The sequence below is a fragment of the Psammomys obesus genome, unplaced genomic scaffold (assembly GCF_907164565.1).
Source record: "Psammomys obesus unplaced genomic scaffold, mPsaObe1.curated_primary_1811, whole genome shotgun sequence".
Classification (NCBI taxonomy): Eukaryota; Metazoa; Chordata; class Mammalia; order Rodentia; family Muridae; genus Psammomys; species Psammomys obesus.
This window is the reverse complement of record NW_026593286.1, coordinates 25524165-25538943: the sequence shown is the minus strand read 5'-3', so window position 1 is coordinate 25538943 and position 14779 is coordinate 25524165. Positions and strand designations below refer to the sequence as shown.

The 14779-nt window shown below is 40.0% G+C and overlaps 1 protein-coding gene across 1 annotated transcript in view; it reads left to right on the top strand.

Annotated features, from left to right (window-relative positions):
* Positions 1-14779, top strand: part of Pth2r (parathyroid hormone 2 receptor) — an 80526-nt gene that overhangs the window by 50537 nt on the left and 15210 nt on the right. The window contains exon 10 of the mRNA XM_055616793.1: positions 13024-13118. Within this exon, the coding sequence (XP_055472768.1) occupies positions 13024-13118 (95 nt within the window). The remainder of the gene's footprint in view (positions 1-13023; positions 13119-14779) is intronic.

Sequence of the window (14779 nt, the reverse complement as noted above, 5' to 3'; positions counted from 1 at the left end):
TATCTATCTATCTATCTATCTATCTATCTATCTATCTATCTATCTATCTATCTATCTATTCTGCAGATCCCTCTCCCACATTCTCACCTCTCTCTTTCTTCAGAGAAGGAGGAGGTCCACCATTGGTACCTGCCCACACTGGCACTTTAAGTTGCTGCAGAACTAGGCACATCCTCTCCCACTGAGGCCAGGCAAGGCAGCCCTGTTGGAGGAAATGGGATCCGAGGGGAGGCATGAGAGTCAGGAGGGCCCCCATTCTAGTTATTGGAGGACCCACATGAAGACTAAAGCTGCACATCTGCTATCTATGTGCAGAGGGCCTAGGACCAGCCCATGCTCTTTGGTTGGTGGTTCAGTCCAAGAGCAACTTTCTCTGATAATAACTTTCTATCCACTGATAATTGCCTTTGGGATTCATTATTACAATTTAAGGGTAAAAGAAACTTCTCAATATTTATAGTTTAATTAGTCCGTGAATGTATCAGAAAGTTCTCATCAGATGCCAAAATTTACACTGAAACTCAACATCTCCCTTATTTTTATCAATAACCTGGAGAAAGTTGAGTTGTAAGAGAGAAAATTTCAGAAGTCAAGTAGATACTTAAGGAAAAGAGAAGTCAGAGCTACAAAGAAATAAGCCTTAATAGATAGCTTCTCAAGGAAGGGCTTATTTGGATGATCGCAGTGGATAGATACGTCACCTAAGATAGTAAGATTGCTGGTGCAAATGGCTGAGAGAACTCCTGAGAGCACAGACATAAATCCTGCAGAGTCAAGAGTTAGAAGATACACGGCAAATCCAGTTCTGTGTCTGAGAACCTAGGATTCTAGAAGAAGTGATTATTTTACATCAGTTTTGATGATCTGTACTTTATAAGTAAAACTAGCAGAAAATGAAGGGTGATTTCATTATCTATTTCAAAAGAAGGTAGAGATTAATAATAGAAAACCACAAGTTAGAAAATTAGTGATTATTGGAGTAGCCTCATTCATTCATTCACCCATCCATCCATCCATCCATCCATCCATCCATCCATCCATCCATCCATTTGTGAAGATTGGGGAGATTTGAGAAATGAGCTAGCATTAGGAACTGAGGACGAGGGAAGCCGGGGATGGACCTTGAAGAGGTTTTTTGTTTTTTGTTTTTTTTTTTTTTTTGTCTCATATGAAACTGAGACATAATTCTGCACATGGTGAGAACCCAAGGTTTTCCTACCAAAGAGCCATGGGATCAAAGCTCTCATTCAGAGAGTCCTTGGAACTTGGAGGAGACTAGCAGTGGGACTGTTAGGTAGCAAAGGAACGGAGGGTGGGTAGGTCTCTGTGGTCATAGTGATACTCGAGGTTGGTGAGAAGCTGCCAGGAGTTCCAGAACATACAACTGGACAGAGACTGGTGTCTCCATAGTAACAAAGGACAACCTAAGTTTCTAGACCATGTAGTGTGGACCCTTTGCAGGTGTGTCTGTAAGTGACTTTTGACTCGGGACTTCTCTCAGAGACTGTTTTTGGTTCCTGTGTGACCTATGGGTCACACATGACACTATGAGGTGTCCTCTGGCTGTGCAGAACTTTGTGGTGGTAGAGTATTCTCTCTTTCCTTATGCTTAAAGACTGCCAGGCCATTGCTTTGACATTAAGAACAATACCATGTGAGTATACCAAGTGGTATATTGATCTTACAGATACTAAAAATTACCATCTCAAAAGTGACAAAGACTTTTTTTTTGGTGTGGCCTGTTTTTGACAATAGAAAGCTTTGTCACCATTTAGATCTTGAATAAGTGAGTAAGCCTTTATTTTTGTAACTTTTCTGGCAAGGTATTTCCTGACTCACCTTCTGTTCACGATGAAAGATATAAAGCAATATTCTTACCTACACTTTCTCTTTCTTGCTTTACATGTGAGGTCCCATTTTTGAAGTTTAATAAACATTTGACTAAAGAGAAACTGGCTTCCTAGTTGCTTGCCATGGCATCCATACGTGGAGGGTGACTGTCATCCTGCGTCTCTTCTCACTGGGGCTGTGTGGAGGTGTGAAGAGAGGCAGAGCATCGCACCACAGGGCAATGGCTTGTCTGTATAGCTATATTTGTTTGTTTGTATAACTATAGTTTGTTTTGAGGCAGGCTACTATGTAGCCTGGTCTAGCCTAGAACTTCTGATCCTTCTGCCTTTATGCCCTGAGTTTATAGGCACATACCATCAAAGCGGGTTTATACCACCTTTAAAAAATTTTTCCGCTTGGACATGCTATGACTCCCTAGGGAGGTCTGGCCTGTCTTGAGGTGGTAGAGATAGAGGACAGGCTAGGCTGCCTTTCTTGGGATTCTCTGCATTCAGGTTTTACTTTGCTGTCTGTGGTTTGGGAGATATATAAATAAATATATATTTCTCAGACCAACGTTATAGAGAATCTCTATACTGTTTTCCTTCCGAGTTTTCCAATTAAAGTTCTTAAATTTAAGTCTTTAGTATGCTTTGAGATGATTTGATTTGCCCTGTGAGACAAGGGTCCAGTTTCATTCTTCTGCATATAGATAGGTAGTTTCAATACCATTTGTTGAAGAAACTCTCTTTTCCATGTTGGCTATTTCTCACTATTTTTGTTGAAAATTATTTAGCTATGTATTATAAATTATGTAACTCCATTAATCATATAAATCCATATATGCATGGGTTTACTTGTGAGGCCTCTAGTTCCAGTGTGTTACCTGTCATTTTTATGAAACTGTCACACTGTTTTGATTACTGTGACTTTGTAAAATAGTTCAGAGTCAAAATATTTGGTCTTGTTCAATATTATTTCAATTATTTATGGTCTTAGGTACTCTCAAATGAATATTAGAGTCATTTTTAGTACTTTTAGAAAGAATTTATTTAGAATTTTGACAAGAATTGCATTGGATATTGGGATCTAGCTGGGTAATATGGACATTTTAATAAATTCATTCATTCCAGTAGAATATTTTTTCATTTATCTGTGTTTCCTTTAATTCTCTTCAACAGTATTTATAACTAAGTTTACAAATCTTTTCTTTGCTTGATTCCCCATATCTTATTCCTTTTGTTATTATTGTGAATCGGATTGTTTTCTTATTTTCTTTTTGTGTAGCTTAGTGTTTGTGCAATTTGTTGATGTCTTAGCAGCTTTGGGCCCTATTCTGAAAAGTTAAGTGCTCTGCCTGACCTCTCATTGGAGGTGCCATCTTTTAACAGGCTTCATGTTAATTGGTTGTCCAGTAGCTTTGCTCTCTTATTACTTTTGTTGTTGTTTTAAATGTTTTATTTTCTTTCTTCCTTTCTTTTTAATTACCCAGAACTTTTTTTTTGTTATGATGATAAGAACAAAGTTTTGCTATGGAGGAAATCTCTCTGTGTGTGTCTCTCTGTTCTGAGTGTGTGTTTGTGTCTGTCTGTCTGTCTGTCTGTCTATCTCATAGCCAGTCTTGAATTGGCTAGGTTACCAATTTTTAATCCCCAATTCTTCTGCATCCATCTCCCAAGTGTGGGATTACAGAAGTGCACCACCATACCTGGTTAAGGAGACACAATGAAAAAGCGGAAACATCTATCACAGAAATCCTGTCTACAAAGTTACTTCAGGAAAAAAAAAAAAAAAACACTTCTAAAATCAAATTGTTAAACTCAGGTGCTATATGCACATTGGGTTAAGGGGCTGCAATGGCAAAGAAATCTTTTTATTAATTTTTTGTAGCTAAGCAAAACCAAGCCATTGCATAGGTGTTTTCAAGATGAGCAACAACTGATTCTCATATAAGAGGGCTTCCCAGTGCTATTTGGTGCTCATGAGACATCCTAAACTTGGGGTGATTACCTGTGTTTGTTAACTACCTCTATGTATAGGGAAAGTAAACTCATCAAAGCCTTGTGGCAGAAGGCAGCTTTGAACCTTGAAGATGCAGAATTTAGGCTCCTCTTCCTACTCAGAAAACCAGGAGATAAGAGCACCTCCTTTGAAGCTTGTGTTCTAAAGAATTGGTTCCAAAGTTTTGAGAAAGATATCCTTGGGGCTTTGATATGATAAAAGACCTATGTTATCACATGAAATGATTATATATATATGTATATACGTATATGAGTATATACGTATCAAAGAGATGAGAAAATATTTCAAAGTTTTCTTACATAAGTGATATGAGAAAAGGGAGCGAAGGAAAATCTCTTCCACCATTTTCAGGAGGGAGAGTGAAGCCTCTGATTTGTACAGGTGCAGGCAGCTCTCAATAACTGTAAATAAGGAAATGGACCAGTCTGCTTAGATCCTAAGTGGGGAGAGCCGATACTCTAACCTGAGGGTACACAGTGTCACCTGGTGAGCTCCAGGCACCTGCAATGGAACCCAGCATCTCTCAGGGTCTCTGCTGCGCATGCTCATGCCCCTTCACCCAGCCGTTGACCTGAAGTTTAACTTGTCCACCTCTGCCAATGCTGGTCTGTTCCACACGTCTTTCTGAAACCTGAGAGGCTAAGATACGTTTCTCTTGCTTCCTTGGTGTGCCACATCTTCAAGGTGACCTTTTGAATGGTCCCAAACCTCAAAGAAATTGAAGGTTTCTCACTGACTGGTGACTGCCCTCCCTCGCCCCTTGCTGCATGGTATATGTTAGTAAGTACGGCAACGAAATGGCTATCCTCTTAATGCATTCTGAGAGTTTCCTCGAGCACAGTGGCCACTGGACCAACAGCAGTTAGGGTTAGGGTTAGAATCAGATAGAATGGGGTCAGGATTTCTCAGTGGCATAGAGAGAACACCAAGTTTAAGGGAATAAAGGAATTCTGAGCAGTCACAAGCTGTATGTAAGAGATATCTGCCTGCCTCCGCTAGGATTAAAGGTATGTGCCACCATCCAATTGAAGCCATTTTTTTTTAAAGGAACCAAGAAAAGTAAATCTAACTAGTGCTTATCTAAATGTGAACATATAACTAATTTATTGATGGATCCCGCTAGATGGATAGAAACTTCTTCCAGAATTTATTTTTTCTGTCTTTCCCCTTCTCTTTCTTCTCTTCTTTCTTTCTGGAGAGATTCTTATTGGATGCCTTACTTGGGGCTATTGGATACACTCTGGAGTGGGTGCTTTTCTCTCTTCCCTCAGTCCCGTGTTTTCCTTGCATTGGGGGGATTCAACTGATGTGATGTGTCTCCTCCTTCATCTCCCTCATCCCTGTGGAAACGGGCTGATGCCCTAGTTGGGTAGATGCAAGACACGGAGTTGACTTCAAGTAGCTCACCCTTTGTTCTGGGAGCTTGCACTGAGCAAACTGTGTCTTCCAGATTTCTAGGGACAGCACTGTCCCTCAAAATCCTGTGCCTCAGTGGGGAGAGCTGCACTATTCACAGGTTCTTCAAGAGGTCCGCTTAGCGAATAAACCCAAGATACAGCCTCTTGTCTGGTTGTCAGTGGCAAGAAGGGTTCTGTTTGGTTAATCCTGACCTTAACGTTCACCCTTTGTTGCAACAAACGTTCACCCTTTGTTGCAACAATCGTCTGCTTAAAGGTCAAATGTGGCATTTTCATTCTCCCCAGAGACCACCTAAATGCAACCCATTTACTCAGTCTTCGTATTGGTTTATTTCTCAATGTGTTGACCATGAGGAATATTTTGACTTAGTTGATATGCCTACTGATATGAATTAATGAGCTTTTAAACAATAAGTAATAAACTCCCCATCCTAATACTACAATTTGATTCTACAATAAATATAAATACAAAATTCATAGTTCATTTCTTGTTAGTCTCTAACTCATGGACAGCTTCTATGGTATATATTTAAGTTTGTATTTCATTTGTAGTGCTATTTTTAAGAAATTTAAGGAAGACTTGTGGAAGGAAGAGTTTTCTTTAGGAAAAAAATCAATTTGGTATTTGCAATTTTGTCAAAATTACATACTAAACTTTATCTATATAAACCCCTCTTTTACCAATTTTCCTTATCCCTGTCTCTTGATTTTAGAGTTTGACCCTCCTGTGATAACAGCTGGGGGGAAATGAATCATTGACCTAAGGGACAGAAAGTAGATTTTGCCTGTTTATCTTCTCTTCATATTTTAAAAAGCAATGGGTATGATATTTTAAAAATTCATCTTTTAAGATTTTCCTAAAAGTTTTTATGAAAGGTATCATCTTGTTCCTCCTGTTAGAATTCTCTAAGATACCTTTTTACAGGTATGTTGAACAAAACATTCACGAGATTAAGAAAAAATAAAACCCTGAAAAGTGAACTCTGTATTAAATGTACTTCGTTCAAACTAGACCATTAGTCACCTGAAGAGCCGACCCATGTCAAATGCACAGAGACTGGTCCATAGCTCAATGATGCAGTAAATGTCTCTAAAACTGTGAATACAGACCAATGAAAATGGCTCTTAAGGAGTACTCACTCCTGGTCCACATTTCTTAGCACCACGCACAGTGTGAACTATAAACTCGGCAGCTCTCACAGCCTCATGGATTTATGCAGGGATGTTTGAAGGCGGCGATCTCCGGGCTAGTGTCGTCAAATTACCATCAGGAAAACATCTTCGAAATGGTTCCCACCTTGACCATTTTCCGACCCTTGGCTTATTTTTGACGAGTTCTCAGAAAATGATCGACAGACTGCAGAAGAGCAAGCCTACAGATTCAAATGTGTCAGTGACTGGCCCGCTCTAATGTCTTATTTTAGTTCTTTGGATCGTTTTAAAATGCCGGCTGTGGGTTGCTTAGAGACTGAGTTTTAGATGATCTATTGTTTTTATTGCCATTCCGCGGTATCGCTTAGCTGCACCTGCTATTTGAAAAGCGGCCCAGTTCTTGGGAGACCAAGGCAGGTGGACTATGCCCCAGCGGATGATAGCACCAGGAAGAGCATCTGGGCAAGAAAAAGTGGAATCGGAATGCTCTTAAGAAATGAGGGGGGTGGGGCACAAAGTCACAAAGTTGGGAGGGGTGGGGGATGGATCTGGAGTTAGGGGAAAGAGGAGAGGTAAATGTGATTTTAATGCACTGTATGAGGGTCTCAAAAATTAATAAAAATACTGAATAAAATAGAAGAAGAAAAGAAGCAGGACATCTGTATTAAAGCGGGCTGCGCTGATTTACTTCAACACAGGTAGTGTAGAGAGCAGGCACAGCTTATTGGCTCAGGTGTTCTAACTCAGCACATCTAGAATAAACACCAGGAATGTTTTAGGCACTGTGATGTGGTGTTTCTTCCCATTGCTTTGGCCAACATTCAAACGGGCCAGAGGCTGGGGTGTCAGAGGTTCAGGGATAGCTTTTGAGAAAGTCCTGAGAAAGGAGGGCTAAAGGAGACAGAGATTTTGTGGCTGGAACTTGGAACATTTTAAAAACTCATCTCTAATTCATTAAGGATAATTATTTAGGGCTGTGGTGGTGCTCGCCTTTAATCTCAGCACTTGGGAGGCAGAGGCAGGTGGATCTCTGTGTGTTTGAGGCCAGTTTGTTCTAAAGAGTGAGTTCCAGGACAGCCAGGGTTACACAGAGAAACCCTGTTTCGAAAAACCAACCAACCAAACAAATAAGAATAATCATTTAAATTTGTTTACATTTTCAAGAAGAAGAAATCCAGTTTCTATATTGGCATTATTACTATTTTAAACTTTTTATTGGTTCTTTGTGAATTTTACATTATGCATCCCAATTTCCATTACCTTCCTGTCCCTTCGTACCCATCTTCCACCCTTGCAACCTGACCCCCCAAAGAAAAAAATATCTTATTGTGGAAGCTGTGTCCTTCAGTATACCCTTTTGTCCACACTTCTTTACTTGCAAACAATCATTGCAGTGAGTGATTGGCCTGTTTCTAGGCCCCTGGCTTCTGTCACACCATCAATACTGGATCCTCACGGGGCTCCTCTCGGATATCCTGTTGTTGTCCTGTGTCATGGAGATCCTGCAGCTTTGGATCTGCAGGACTGGCCCCCTTCACATGCTCCGGCGGTTCACAGATGGGATAGATGTTGGGTTAACCCTGGATTTGGGTCTGGGTGAAAGCTGAGCTGGACATACCGCCGGCTCTCCTGCGCTGCCCTGGCTAGCTCACCCAGCCCTGCACCTGGCAAGGGACAGAGCCGGTGCTCCTGCTTTCACGCTCTTGGGGCCAGCTTATCATTCCCACACCAGCAGGATCAGCTCTACTGTGATGCTCTCTTGAGTGATACAGCTAGTGAGGGGCAGGACCAGGCTCCCATCTGCCGCAGGTCATTCTCTAAGTTACTGGTTTAATTTAATGTATTTGTGTGTGTGTGTGTGTTGCATATAGTGTATGTGTTTGTAATCAGCTGTGTGCATCTTTGAGTGCTTATGCAGAGGTTAGAGGATGCTGGATACCATCCTCTATTAATTTCCTTATTATTATTATTCAATTATTACTATTATTATTACTACTCTTACTGAACATGAAGCTATCTTGGCTAGGCTGGGTGGCTGGCACACTCTCAGGATCTGCCTGTCGCTTTCTCCCAATGCTGGGGTTACAGGCACATATAATCCTGTCTAGCTTGTACGTGGACAAATGGGGACCCCTCGCTTTCCACAGCAAGCACTACCCACCGAGCTATACCCACATTGCCACAGTTTTGACTTAAATGTTAACTAATACTCATTCGATTCCGTACCCTCTCTATTTAAAAACAGAAAACAAAATTAAAAAAAAAAACCCAAAACAAACAAAGAAAAAAACTCCAACAAACTATGCTTACATGAAATGAAGCTTCAAGCAAACATTTCCTCCAAGAACACTGCCTGAGGCATGGAGGGACTCTACATGATTCTCCCTTTAGAGCAGCACCAGTAAGAATATCGTTCATTACTGTAAGGTACCACAGTGAAATGTCAGATGCCGCTGGCCGTTTGTTTTTCATGCCCCTCCACTGGCATACAATACAGCTGTTCTAACTGCACGTATCTCTCTTTCGTATAGGGGATTTTTCTCTGTATCTTTGTTTACAGACTTTTTTTTTTTTTCAGAAGAATAATTTGCTTGCTAGTTCTCAGTTCCATGTTCTCCATGTAAGCACCTAAGCCCCACACAACTGGAGCCACCCTCTGGAAGGGCTCTTCCAGTGTGGCCTCCATTGCTGAATCCATTCTCCTGCTGTTGGCTTACTCCTTTTTGTTTCGAATACTGATTTGAAAACTTGGTTATGCGTTAGGTCCTTTACAATCATTTAGCAGACTGTCCTGTTCTCAAGGAATTTCTGTCTACATCTCCATTTGATGCTTTCTGTATACTTAAAGCAAAGTACATTTATTCAGCAAAAATGATACATTTTTAGAATTATAACATGCAGTGGGGAGGGAGGAACCAAACAGACTTCTCAGGGTTTTCAAATTCCAGACATGTTATTTGAAAATCCAAAGACAATAGATTCAAGGAACCCTCACAAGTTTTAAGAATGGGATTATTTTGAACATAATTCCAACAATCTTCACATTATTGTTTTGAATCTAAAATTTGTGTTTTTTTGTTTGTTTTTTCTTTTTTGTTTGTATATATTTATATATATAGTTTTTATTTTTAAATATTAATCACAGGTTATTTACTTTGTATCCCAGCCATAGCCCCTTCCCTCATTCCCTCCTAATCCCACCCTCATCTCCTCCCTACCCCTTTCCAAGTCCACTGATAGGGGAGGTTCTCCTCCCCTTCCAACTGACCCTAGCTTATTAGGTATCTTCAGGACTGGCTGCCATGTCCTCCTCTGTGACCTAGCAAGCCTGCTCCTCCCTCAGGGTTGGAGGAGATCAAAGAGATAGCCATTGAGTTCATGTCAGAAATAGTCCCTGTTCCCCTTCCTAGGGAACCCACTTGGATATTGAGCTGCCATGGGCTACATCCGAGCAGGGGTTCTAGGTTCCATCCATACATGGTCCTTGGTTGGAGAAACAGTCTCATAAAATGTAATTTAAAATTTATGTCTCCAAGGAAGGTATTGGTTCCTCATGGGATTACATGTGGACAGTGCCCAATAATGACCTAATCCACATTTAAAATGTGTTACACTTTGAGAGTGTACCTAAAGGATTTACACAAAGTATATTATATATGTGAACTCACTCATATGCATTTTGGCTTGGTTTCATTGCCTTCTCTTGTTCTCCTTTTAAAATGTTATATGATCCCTACACATATATTTGTTTACATATATACATGTATACATTATTGAGTAGATATGATTTGAGGAAAAACATGCTTCTTTTAATATTCAGATTGGCTCACCTCATTTAACATTATTCATTCTCAATCCATCGATGTTTTTTTTCTGAAATTTTGTCATTTAATTTTTCTTCGGAGTTGAATAATGTTCGATTACATATGAACCAGACTTTGAACATCCGTTTATCTGTTGATGGGCATCTAGGCTGGTTCAATTTCTTTTCAATAATGAATAAAGCAGCAATAAACATGGGAATGCAAATGTCTCTGGGGTCAGGTATGGGATACCCACGCACGGGAGTGGAATAGCTGGGGAATATGTTAGTTTCATTTTTAATATTTTGAGGAACCCCCAAACCCCTTTTTCTACTGGCTGTATTAATTTTCACCATGCTTCCCATCAGCAGGGAATGAGGGTTCCTCTTCCCCCACATCTTCTCCACACAGTTATTCTAGTATGTTTGTTGGTTGGCTGTTTTGTTTACTTGGTACTTAATTTCGGCAGTTCTTTGTGTCGGAGGCGGAGTTGGTAAAGGTTGTCTCCCATCTGTGGCCTGCCTGCTATCCTGATGGTTTCCTTTGTTGTAGGGCCACCATCTGATGCTAGGGGATGGTTCCTATGCTGTTAAAGTTCCAGTCAGAAAGTTCTTGCTGACCCTGTTGTTTTGAGGGACATTTTAAAATGTTTTTATCTAAATGTAGAATCTCAGATTTAAAATTAACATCTTTGATCCAATTAGGCCTTTTATTGAGTCAATTCTATTTTATGGGCAGCAACAGACTGGCCAAGAGTATACAGTAGATCCACTGGGTCATCTCCCTTAGCACTCTGCCACTCACTGGCTGTGTGACCATATGGAATGTCATCTGTTCTGCATCTCTGGAGTGATGATGATGACGATGATATATCTTCTAGAATTATTATGAAAATTAAAGAGCCTTTCTTTGTAAAATGATTTAGATATTAAATAGCCAACAACACTTTCTAGTTACCCTATATTCTAGATTTTTCTAAATTATTTAGAGCAATTGTCTGGAATTTCATGCAACTATTCTTACATGATTCACCGTGTTCATATACATGTTCGTACTTTCTTTGAAGCTTACAAGTTCTGCTCAGTCTTAGTTTTTCAATTCTTAATTTTTAATAACCAATCTGGCCATTCTTGAATATATCGTCTCTCTTATTAAACTATTGGGTTAACTTGTATGTATCACTTCCAATCAATTTTGGAGGAGGGTTCACAACTTATCTTTGAAGTATGACATGGGGACAGAGACCTTGGTTCTGGATATTTTAATATGGTAGAGCTTAAGGTTGCACTTCTATTATAAGGGATGGGGAGTGACAAATAACATCACACAGCTGGTCATGAGCCCACAGTACTTCTCGGCAAAATTCCTAGCGTTCAATCTCTTCTAGAGAGTTGCCATGACTCAGCCTTTCCCCAGTTCTTCACCCCAGACACATTGCATTGCCAGGAGAAAATTCTGGGATGTGTTATAAATATGCCTGTTCAGAAAGCAGCTTCCATGGATAGCCTCACCTTTCTCATGTATTGTATTTTTTAAAATCCATCTGAAGAGAGAGAGTGTGTGAGATCATTAAACACAGCATGGAACATGCAGATGAGTTCAAATTCCAGCTAATAGCTGGGTACTCCAGGTTAAATCTCTCTGAATTGGAAAATTTGGGGTCCTTAATAATCGAACACAATAAAGATATCTCATATTTATGTGAAACTTAGGGAGTATCCAAGAAATGGCAGCCACGCACAATTAGTCTAGAAGCACCTTTCTTTTACACTCAGGGCTCATTCCAGCACTCTCTGCCATCTTGCTTGTTTGAAGACAGAACTTGGTCCTCTCCCGTGGTTCCCACACCTATGACTTTTCCAATTCAATGTGACATTCTACAGCAGGGCTGTTTTCTTATTTTTTTCTTTTTTTAATTAAAAATTTTTTTACATTAATTACATTTTATTCGCTTTGTATCCCAGCTGTAGCCCCCCTCCATCATTCCCTCCCAATCCCACCTTCCCTTCCTCATCTCTTCCCTGTCCCTCTCTAAGTCCACTGATAGGGGAGGTCCCCCTCCCCTTCCAATTGACCCTAGCTTATCAGGTCTCATCAGGACTGGCTGCAATGTCCTCTTCTGTGGCTTCACAAGGCTGCTCCTCCCTCGGAGGGGGGGTGTGTGTCAAAGAGCCAGCCACTGATTTCATGTCAGAGACATAGTCCCTGTTCCCATTACTAGGATACCCACTTGGACACTGAGCTGCCATGGGCTACATCTGAGCAGGGGTTGTAGGTTATATTCATGCATGGTTCTTGGTTGGAGTATCATTCTCAGAAAAGACCCCTGGGCCCAGATATATTTGGTCCTTGTGGAGGGCTATTTTCTTATGCAGCATCTTGCCTGAAAAGTATCCTTAATGTGCATCTCCCAGTAGATATGACACATTGTAGAAGAGAAATATTTTCATGAACACAGAGGCAGATGCCGGGCATTAGTCCCATTTATACAATAACTTGTTTTTGTCCTGCCAACCTGCCATGGGGCTTCATCTGAACTTTAGAAATTAGCTCCTGTTAGATTAGTCTTTGATATGTCTGGTTTCTCATGCTATTAAAATGTATATATTTTTTTCTTTTTTATGAAGCCAAATCAAGAATCAGTAGCCTTTACTGTCTCATCTCAGATTCTGCATTCAAATTTATGGAGTGGGCAATTTTTAGTTTGAATACTAAGAAGTTCAAATTATTCAAATTTCTGTCAATGTCTTGAAGAGTAGTTTAATTTATTTGTGATATTACCTTCTTTTGTCTTTCAGCTGAATTTTATCCTGTTCCTGAATACGGTTAGAGTTCTTGCTACCAAAATTTGGGAGACCAATGCAGTTGGACATGACATGAGAAAGCAGTACAGGTAATCCGGAGAAGCGTCCACCAGAGGGAATATTTCACTTGTGTTTGAAGAATAAGTACCAGTCAGTCTGAAGTGTGGTTAGGGGATTTACTCTGCGAATGTGTGTTTTCGTTTTGTTCACTTGTATGACTTGTTGGAAGAAAGTATCTATAGTCAAGATACACAGATTCCCAAACCTTCTTACTGTGCCTGAATTCTCCGTATATTTTTGTTTGTCCTTAGCAGGTTGTTAATTTTCTATAAACTATATAAATTTACACAAAAATCTCTTGGTTAGTATCTTAGATGGTTGTCTACATCTGAGAAAAATATGTCCTTACAGAAACTAATCAAGCAAGTGTATTTGTTTTATGGCATTCAGTCCTTTGGTGAAAACAAATTTTAAGAAGTTTTCAAGTTCACTGATTGGTAGAGATTAATTACTCTGTCTTTCATAAAGAAAAGGACAAACTGAGTGTTCATAAATGTCAATTATATGAGTTTATAATATAATTTATCCATCCACTTTAAGGGAGTGCTCATCCCTTTCAGTGATTGTTTTGGTCATTTTGGGTAACAATGGCTTCCATCCAACTGAACTCACATGTCCAGTAATCAGGTAGATGTGGACTAGGCTTTATATCCCTTAAGTGGGTAACAACTTCTGCCTCAGTTTGCTGTGTCAAACACAGGAAGGGACAAATCAGGTTCAGCATTTTGATTTTACTTCGCAAACATTCTCCAAGTTCTTTTTCTGACTCCTTCCCTCTGGCATGCAGTCATCCTGTCCAGCAGCAAAGCCCACAGGGTTGGCTGTGACTCTATAAGGATGCATGTTTGTAAATTTCTAGTTCTAAATGCAGGATGCCTGCTTATATAGTTGGAAATGACATGAAGTTGAACTCTTTCGAAAAAGTTGCCCAAGAGTTTTGAGGAACTTGGGTGAGGGAGGAGGAGGATGAATACTATCTAAAAAACCCCGGGGGACTGTGTCTTAGAATAATTGAAGGGACTAATTTACTAAGAATTTAAATAAGCTTCTATTCAGAATTCAAAATAACTTTAAAATAATCTGGTGTCCAGAAGTATTTTAAAGTTTGAAGTTGTTAATTAGAGCAGGTCTTGACTCATAGGACCCAGGGAAAGTGCTTTTTCAGATAACTGGCTGTTTTCCCAAAGCTGAAACATATTTGGCATTCTTAATAGTGTTCAGAGTTAAGCCACATATAAATACACGATGGAGAATGTGTTTCTTATTTGAGAAAAAAATTGGGAACTATTCAGCGACAATTTGGAAGCTCAGTTCATTATTCTGTTTCTGAGACCCCAGATTATCAAGCCTTACTTCCGAAGCAGACTTGGGAAGATGAAATCTGTGTTCTTGTCCTCAATGCTAGCCCTAACTTGAGAATGGATTACTTAAATGTATGTGTCTTATGTAGAGGTTTCTATTGCTGTGAAATGAACAAAAACATTTAACAGGACTGGTTTACAGTCCAGAGATTTAGTCTGTATCATCATGGCGAGAAGCATGGTGGCATGCAAGCAGACATGGTGCTGGAGAGGTATCTGAGAGTTCTACATTGGGATCCAAAGACAGCAGGAAGAGATAATGAGCCACTGGGCCTGGCTTGAGCTTCTGAAGCCAGCCCCCCAACCCCCAAAGTGACATACTTCAAAGT